The 9,895-nt window shown below is 38.1% G+C and overlaps 1 protein-coding gene across 1 annotated transcript in view; it reads right to left on the reverse strand.

The window, feature by feature from the left end:
• Positions 1-305: 305 nt before the first annotated feature.
• Positions 306-9,895, reverse strand: part of LOC115214030 (mediator of RNA polymerase II transcription subunit 18) — an 11,337-nt gene continuing 1,747 nt past the window's right edge. The window contains exons 2-6 of the mRNA XM_029783052.2: positions 7,883-7,958; positions 6,017-6,139; positions 5,812-5,890; positions 2,728-2,861; positions 306-791 (exon numbers count right to left, since the gene is read on the reverse strand). Of these exons, the coding sequence (XP_029638912.1) occupies positions 743-791; positions 2,728-2,861; positions 5,812-5,890; positions 6,017-6,139; positions 7,883-7,958 (461 nt within the window). The 3' untranslated portion in view covers positions 306-742. The remainder of the gene's footprint in view (positions 792-2,727; positions 2,862-5,811; positions 5,891-6,016; positions 6,140-7,882; positions 7,959-9,895) is intronic.

Consider the following 9,895-nt stretch of genomic DNA (forward strand, 5'->3'; position numbering starts at 1 on the left):
TTTTGAGTCTTGGATGCAAGCAGAAGGTACCTGTGTAGTAAGCGACCTGGAAGGAATAGTTGTCAGGTTCAAGAAAACTGGGTCTTAGATGAGAGAAAGACAGGATGAAAATAAAGATCTGTCTGAATGGTGACAAAAGATGTAATGATAATGAGGAGTAATGTTATGGAGGGAAGACGTGCAGTTTCTTAAATCAAAGGAAAGAAAAAGGGTTTGAAATAAGGATTAGTTTCAAATATAAATAATGTAGATTAAATCTGTTTGTGGGAGATCATGTTATTGTGAAATCTCATTATTGGGAAGAGTTAGAGACAAGAATTTTTTTGTACTTTTATTTTCTGAGTAGAGTGAGCTCACGGAGCTATAACAGGTTTCGTATATTGATCAGGTGGAAGATATACCTGCCCCTCATTAAGGTGTTATCAGAAGAGAATAACCGTAAAGGTAAAAATCAGAGTTTGATATGCTTTTCTTTGATTAATTAACATTTCTTTTTAATAATTCAGATGAAATAGGTGTTAATTGTAATGCCTTTTTCAGTTTCATAGTTTGGGGTTGAATTTTGATTAAAAAGAAACAAATTCTGATAAAATACCAAAGGATTCATTAAGAAACACTTAGTCAGGAATATGAAGTTATGGAAGCGTCTGGCAATTGTCATTGTAATCCAGTTGTTATCGTCAACATAAGTGAAACTGGTAAAAAGATTTTGGTAATCACTCTGCTAATTACTGCATCCAGTTCACATCATGGTTATTCGTCGGTGATCAATTTTCTCTAATTGGACTAATCTGCAAAAAGTTAAGGACAGTTATAACTTTCAACATTTCGTTTCAAAACAAGCATTTTTTTCCCCTTTCTTTCCAAGTGTATACATTTTGTAGTTAGTCATTGTGAGGATAAAATTACTGTGAGACCTTGACCTTCAGATAAATTATGTAGTTGATATTTTTCACAGAACTTGAAATAGTTTTAAATGATTTTTAAAAAGCACCATCCGTTCGTGGCCGTTTGCCAGACTCGTCTGGCACCTGTGCCGGTGGCACGTAAAAAGCACCCACTACACCCATGTAGTGGTTGGCGTTAGGTAGGGCATCCAGCCGTAGAAACATTACCAGATCGAACTGGGCCTGGTGCAGCCTTCTGGCTTCCCAGACCCCAGTTGAACCGTCCAACCCATGCTAGCATGGAAAGCGGACGCTAAACGATGATGACGATTCTAATGAAGGAGCAAAATGAAGAAATTAATAACAATGTGTATGTATATATGTGTGTGTGTGTGGTTAAAAAACTTGCTTATCAACTGGAGTACCTTGGACAAATGCCTTGTGAGTGGATCTGATATACGGAAACTGAAAGAAGCCCATATATGTATGTGTACCATTTTCTTGACATCATGTGGTTGTAAATTAGTATAATTCTAATGCAGACAATGTTTGTTTGCGATCATTGAAATGTTTGTCTTGGAAATAAGCGAAAGCTAGTGACAGGAAACGCATCCGTCATCGGAAAATCTACCTCAACAAATTCCATCTGATCTAATGCAAGCATGGAAAAGTGAATGATAGATGAAGCATATTCACTGCTTGATTTCCATAACAATGACTTGAAGCATATATACAGACCAATATTAAGAAAATTACTATTTTTAAATCTCATAACGAGAGATATTCACAACAGTACTTTGGAGTAAAGATTATTTGCCCACATAACATGGCAGTCCTGGTTTAGGAATAAAGCTGCAGTAATTTAGCCCAAGGAGACATCGTCTCCAGCTGGCGATACAACATGATATGTGTCCTTATATTTTCGAACAAGGGAATCTAGCATCCCCACTCAGCTCAAAACAATATCTGTGTATCGTGATTTCCCTTCATTATTCTGTGCTGATGAAGGGAAATAACCTGGAAATCATGATACACGGATATTATTTTGAGCTGAGTTGGGGTGCTAGATTCTCTTGTTCGAAAATATAAGGACACAGATTGTGATGTATAGCCAGCTGGAGACAATGTCTCCTGGGGTTAAATTACAGCAACATTCGCCCTAAACCAGGACTGCCATGTTATGTTGGCAAAACAATCTTTACTACAAATCAATATTGTCAGTGAATGTCATAAGCATGTCAGGAGCAATACCTCCCCCCATTTAATTACTGGGATGCCACTAACCTCCTTTAAACATTCAAGAGGTGTGCAAGTGGGATATATTTCACGTAGTGCTAGAATGAGGACAGATGTGTAGCTGGAAATCTGCATATTTCTAGTGTTCAAATGCTGTTAATTAGGTAATTACTAGGAAAAACGTCTACCCCAAAACATGTTCATTTAAGCTCTTTGCTCTATGGAACATAAGCCCTTGAGTTTTCTCCACTGATACCTTAAGGAAGCCTTCCCTCTTTCAGGCTTGGTTGGTTTTTCTTAATGCTTCTGTAACTTAGCTTCTTCTAGGTAGGGTATATTGGCTCTACACAAACCCATTTTCACCTCTGAGAAGGGGTTGTCCATATTAGCCTGGCCTCTCTCCTTTGACTTCTCCCGCATGGAAGGTCCTTCTAGGAGCTTGCACTCACCTGGCCATAGAGACACACAAGTCACCATAACAAGGGGCTGCACCTTGTGATACTGCTAAAGTTACAAAGGGGCATGAGGAAAAACTGGGTTTTTGCCCAACCAATAAAAAAAGGGAATCTACATGAGGGGTAAAGATTATTTAAATAAAGGATACGGTTTAAGTTGTTCAGCAAAATTCTTCATATCGTCTTGGAGTAATTCCTGTCCAGCTGGAGCCACAACTGATAATTCCACAAGGTAGGAGAGTGAAAGAGGTTCAATACTTTCCACATTGTTTGGTTGCAGCATCTGTAATGGAGACAATATAAACTGTTAATCCCTCTCTCTAGATATACACACACACAAACAGGTCTTAAATACCTGCTCCAACAACCCAAATCAAAATTGGACATAGTTGCGAAGTGAAGAAACTACTGGGTTGTCTGGAAAAATTGTGCCGATTTATAGTAGCTTACCTTTCGACTTATTTTAGAACATGGTTGAGTCCATAAAATAGGATTTGACTACACCTCCATTTAGAGCACAGTTTAAGCAATCTTTCAGTGGAAGAAGGTTTATGTTCCTATAACCTGGAAGATAAGAAAGTTCATTTTTGGCACTTGATGCTTTTCTTTTTCCGTAAAGGGAAAACTGCCTCACAAGCAACCAAAGAAATCCGCACAGTTTACGGTGATGTTTCTTTATTCGAAAGAACTGAACGGAAGTGGTTCACAAGGTTCCGAGCTGGAGATTGTAGCCTTATTGATAAAGAGCAACCAGGCAAACCATCCACTACAGATGATGACCAAATCAAGTCATTAATTGAGAATAACCCACATTGTGCAACCGGAGAATTGGCAGAAAACTTCAACCTACCAAAATCCATCGTTCGTGAGCACCTGGTAAGGCTTGGGTACACAAATCACTACGATGTTTGGGTGCCACATGAGTTGAGTGAGAAGAACCTTTTGGATCGCATTTCCATCTGTGATTCGCTTTATAAACAGAATGAAAACGTGCCTTTTTTAAAGCAAATTGTGACAGGTGATGAGAAATGGATTATCTACTGAAATGTTCAGAGAAAGCGATCTTGGAGTAAGCGACATGAGCCACCCCAAAAGCGGGTCTTCACCCTAAAAAAGTCTTGCTTTGTGTCTGGTGGGATTGGAAAGGAATTCTGTACTATGAGCTTCTCTCAAGTAAACAGACAATTAATTCTGAGAAATACTGCACACAACTGGAAGAGTTAAAAGCAGCAATTCAAGAAAAACGTCCAGAATTGTCCAACAGGAAGGGTGTTGTTTCCAACATGATAATGCAAGACCACACCTTTCTTTGGGAACCAGACAAAAATTGCTGCAGCTCGGGCTGGAATGTGTTACCCCACCCTCCATATTCACCAGATATTGCTCCTTAGGATTTCCACTTATTCAGGTCTTTGCAGAATAGTCTTAATGGTAAAAATTTCAATTCCTTGGATGACGTAAAAAGATGCCTTGATGAATTCTTTGTCATAAAACCACCTCAATTCTGAGAAGAGGGTATTTTCAAGGTAAAGGAAAGATGGAGACACATTGTGCAACAAAATGGTTCATATTTGGTTGTTTAAAAATGTAATGGCAAGTATTTATTGACCTTTTTCTTTCCTTTAAAAATCGGCACGAACTTTCCGGACAACCCAATACTTTTGATAAATAACAGCTAAGGGGAAATAACTCACGAGCCAATGAGGATAATTTGGCGATGTCCTGGTCCAGCCTCATAATTGTTACCCACCTCCCACTCATCTCCCAGCTTCTGTATCTATGGATCTTGTTGAACTGTCCAACCTAGAGAGCGCACGTTAAAGTATGACGCTACACACACACACACACATTAGGAGATACCTTAGAAAAAATTACAGAGGTATCAAATTAATGGGTGAGGTTATGAAAGCCACTGAAAGAGTCATAGCCCAGTTAAGGAGTTAGAGGAGATGCAGTTTAGTTCCTTGCCAGGGAGAAGCACTACTCACGCTCCCTATAATTCACCAACTACAGAAGTATTTAGGAAAAAGTAAACCACTGTACAATGACCTGGAGAGAGCCTTTGACACAACACCCTGATCCCTCATCTGGTGATTGCAGTCAAAGCTAAGAGAAGATGAACGGCTAGTGAGAGCTAAGTGATGTACAAGGATGCTGTTTGCAGCAACGATGGTGATTGAAATGGATGGGCAATGTATTTCTTTAGAATGATACACACTTTTTTCTTTCCTTGTTTTTTCTGTGTCCCCTTTCTGTAGAAGAGCGTAGGCTCGAAACGTAAAAGACTTTTTCTATTCTTGAGCGTTATACTAATACATCTGTTTGTTTTGTACACCACCTGTCTTCGTCTTTTGTTTTTTACGTAAACTCTCCCTATTTCTTTAGAAATATGGACACAAAAAGGATGAAATGAATCATCAGCATTGTTTTAATAGTTAATATTTCATTCTTGCAAGGGTCAGACAGAATCTGATGAGGCAGAGCTTTTCTACGGCTGGATGCTCTTCCTGTTGCCAATCCTCACTTGTTTCCAAACAAGGTAATATCTCCCTTTAGCCAGGTATTTTTTTTCATAGAAGACTGGAAACAAACATCCTTGCTTGTATGACAGTGATGCTATTTTTACAACCATCACATGAGGTCAAAACAAGGGTACACACACATAGGCTTTGGTTGGCTCAGGGATATTATAGAAGGTATTTACTGCACAGTGAGACTGAACTTAAAGCCACATGGTTGGGAAGCAAGCTTCTCAACCACACAGTCACGCTTATGCCTATTTATTTTTATTTAAACTTAAAAAAAAAATTTAAGATAGGTGTAGGAGTGGCTGTGTGGTAATACTTACGAACCACATGGTTACGGGTTCAGTCTCACTGTGTGGCACCTTGGGCAAGTGTCTTCTACTATAGCCTTGGGCCAACCAAAGCCTTTTGAGTGGACTTGGTAGACGGAAACTGAAAGAAGCCCGTCATATATATATATATATATATATATAAATATATATGTATGTGTGTCTGTCCTCCCAACATTGCTTGACAACCGATGCTGGTGTGTTTATGGTGTGTAGCGGTTTGGCAAAAGGGACTGATAGAATAAGTACTAGGCTTACAAAGAATAAGTCCTGGGGTTGATTATCTCGACTAAAGGTGGTGCTCCAGCATGGCCACAGTCAAATGACTGAAACAAGTAAAAGAAGAAAAAAAGAGAGAGAGAAAGGCAATGCAACTTACTCTGAAAATTTTGGAAACAGTGACTTTCATTCTTCCTTTGTGGAAGAAATATCCTTTTATGACATATTCATAATCCAACCTGAAAGAAAAGATTAAAGATAAAAAAACCAGGCATTTTGTATTCAGAATGTTTGATACGATTAAGGGAAGTTGAAGTCAAAAGAGAAAAGTGAGAAAACATGAGGGAACTTGTAAAAAAATTTACCTGAAACCCATTTCGTTAAGGAAAGCGACAACATTATCCGAGGTCCCGACATCAACATAGGTCCTCACCAGTGTGTGACGGGTTTTGTCCCCGACTTCAGCCTGGCCAATGTAGCGTAAATGCCTGGAAATATGTAAACAAAAAAAAATCATTTAAGGGAACACAATTTTGTAGTCCAGGGGTAAGTGAGGTGAAAATGGTAAATGGGTCAGTGGTAGGGCAAAAATTGAAATTACATTTACTAAAAAAGCCAAAATATGGAAATGGAATACTGATTTTAGAATGAGTTTGTTTTTATTTACTTGTGTTATAATTTCTGTTCCATATTTAAGAGATGAGGAATTAGGTACATTATGTACATTATTTACATTTGACAGATATTTGTCCTCATCTTGTTTGTTGTTAACACAACGTTTTGGCTGATATACCCTACAGCCTTCATCAGGTGTCTTGGGGGAAATTTCGAACCTGGGAGACCACCTGCCCCTGTGGGATGAAGCTAAAATAATAGACAGAGGACACTACTGGAAAATACGAAAGAAGCAGCACATATGCTAGAACACAACAACAGCCTAAGCAGACCAAGTGCAGAGATGAGTAGCATATGGGAACTGGTATTAAGGAAGAATGGGAAAATATTAGATTTATAACCCTAAAATTCACTCCATAATTGCCCACAGTCATATGGTGTAGTGGTTAAAAGCATGGGCTACTAACCCCAAGATTTCGAGTTCGATTCCAAGCAGTGACCTAAATAATAATAATAATAATAACATTGAAAAATACCTTAGGGATGAGAACCCAGGTTTGAAATTTCCCCCAAGACACCTGATGAAGGCTGGAGAGTATATCAGCCGAAACACTGTGTTAACAACAAACAAGATGGGGACAAATATCCGTTAAATGTAAATAATGCAAATATTTTCTAATTTGTTCATCACCACCATTATTTTCCTAGCATGACCTCAACAATTATGAAGAATAACATTTCTATATAGGTTTCTATGCCATTTCCTTATATGACCACTAAATTTAAATTTTAATTAAAAGTCATGCAAACAAAGAAGCCTCTAAATGGTTGCATGAACTACAAGAAATAGCAGCCAAACCTCCATCAAATCATACCCTATCATCTTAAAAAAAGAATGAATAGTAGCTCAAAATACCCCCCAAAAACAAAAACTGGTGAGGGTGGTTACAGCCAGAATGGTTTTACTCATAGATATGATTAGAGCTGTCTAGAGGTGGGTGGATATTAACTACAATATTAAAAGAAAAGTACCACCCTTCATAATTTTGTTTATAATTGACCAACCATCAGTATCTGTATGACTGACCCACATCATCTGCTCAGCATCCTGTCTCCTTTTGTATCATCATCATCATTTTATGTCTACTCTTCCATGCTTGCATAGGTCAGATGGAATTTACTGAGGCAGACACATTACAGCTGGATGCCCTTCATGTTTCCACCCATGGAAAATTGGAAACAAACAACATCGCTTGTATAACTGACACTCATTTACAACCCTCACATGATATAAAGACAAGGGTCTATACCACACAAACACTCACACATAACACATACAGCAGGCTTCTTTCAGTTTCTATCTACCAGACCATCTCAAGGCTTTGGTTGGCCTGGGGCCAGAGTAGAAGACATGTGCCCAAGGTGCTGCACAGTGGGACTGAATCCAAGACCACAAGTCGGGGAGCTGCTTCTTTGCCACACCACCATGGTTGGTATATCATATTTAAGCCTACTATTTCTGGTATGTTCCTTCCATTTTGAGAATGGTAGAGTAAGTTTTGAAGGAGATTTAGCTGTCAATTCTAGCAAGTTGAGTGACCTAGGAGTGAACTTACCATGGTGCATTTGCAGACGTCAGACTATGACGTACTCTGTAGAAAACTGCCTGGCTATTCTGGTTGCTGGTTCCTCCTGATGAAGAAAAAACACAAAATATAATCATCCTAATATCTTCATGCCTCTTTGTCTAACTAACAAGAAAGACTGGTCCTTAATTATTTAATATAAATAAATGCACCCTTTTAAAGCCTAGCCAGGCTCATGGGACCGGTTTCCCGGTTTCTATGACGTATGTGTTCCCCAACTGGACAGGACGCCAGTCCATCGCAGCGTTACTCATTTTTGCCAGCTGAGTGGACTGGAGCAACGTGAAATGAAGTGTTTTACTCAAGAACACAACGCGTCACCCAGTCCAGGAATCGAAACCACAATCTTACGATCATGATGCTGACACCCTAACCACTAAGCCACGTGCCTCCACTTAACTATTTAAGGCTAGGTATAATTTCCCCATTTATCTTAGAGTAAACAGAGTCTTGCAGATAAACTGAGACCAATTTTAAGCAGTTGATTTAGTGAATTCAACATTTCATTTTTTGACAAAACCTTGCTTGAAAATCTAATCCTTCTCTTTTACTCTTTTACTTGTTTCAGTCATTTGACTGTGGCCATGCTGAAGCACCGCCTTCAGTCTAGCAAATCGACCCCAGGACTTATTCTTTGTAAGCCTACTACTTATTCTATCAGACTCTTTTGTCAAACCGCTAAATTACAGGGATGTAAACACACCAGCATCAGTTGTCAAGCGATGTTGGGGGGGGGGATAAACAAAGACACACAAACATATATATATATATTTATACGACGGGCTTCTTTCAGTTTCCGTCTACCAAATCCACTCACAAGGCTTTAGTCGGCTCGAGACTATAGTAGAAGACACTTGCCCAAGGTGCCATGCAGTGGGACTGAACCCAGAACCATGTGGTTGGTAAGCAAGCTACTTACCACACACCCACTCCTGCGCCTGTCTACTAACATTATTTTAGTATTTATCACCAGTTTTATGCATCATAAAAACTGTCTCAATTTATCTGCAAGGAGAGATTTGAAAGAAATTTGGTTGCTATTTTTAGGAGGTCTAGTGACTGAAATCGCCTCTGGTCTATAGCATAAAATTTCTTGTTTTCATAAGTTTTGAATTAAAATCCACCAAACCTTAGTCACAGTTTATGTTCCTAACACTAACTGAATGATAACTAAGTTATTTTCCTAGTTATATTTAAAATTAATTGAAAGAAACAGAACATCTCAAAATATACACAGTAACGAAAGGGTAAGAGAAAAAAAGTTCAATGGAAAAGGGGACGTAACTCCAGATAATATTAAAATTTATCAACGAAATTTTATCACCCGAAACACAACCGTCCGTGTAACATTCATTCGTTTCTTATTTGTACAAATTTAATTATTTTACTTCAAACACTTTTAGCGAATTTTATAACAAGGATGGTTATTAAAGAAAAAAAACGATCACCCAACGAATATTTTTCTTAGTAAATTACGACTACTTTCTGAAAAACTAACTTCTTTGTTTACTCTGAATATCCCTCCTTTTGTATTTATATCGGCGAAAGTAACAATTTTTTGTCTTTTATTTTAGTATAAATATTTTCTTAGCCAGAATTTTTATAGAATCAAAACAACAACCCTTAAGTTACCATATTTCCGGCAAAAATACACTGCATTTGATCAAATTGCTTTCGAAAATAAAAAATAATTTGGAAAACACTAACACTATACACACACATATATATCTTCAACGTTGTGCAATTCATTTGTATATAATTTGTAAGAGAAGTAAATCATTCATAAACTGTAAATGGCTATTTGTCATAATGTTGTTGTAACCGAATCTATTAGCAGTTTCAAATGATTTACGCCGTTGATTACTAATATTTACTAATACTTATTTCTTTACTACCCACAAGGGGCTAAACAAGGACAGACAAACGGATTAAGTCGATTATATCGACCCCAGTGCGTAACTGGTACTTTATTTATCGACCCCG

The sequence above is a fragment of the Octopus sinensis genome, linkage group LG7, assembly GCF_006345805.1.
Source record: "Octopus sinensis linkage group LG7, ASM634580v1, whole genome shotgun sequence".
NCBI classification, from domain to species: domain Eukaryota; kingdom Metazoa; phylum Mollusca; class Cephalopoda; order Octopoda; family Octopodidae; genus Octopus; species Octopus sinensis.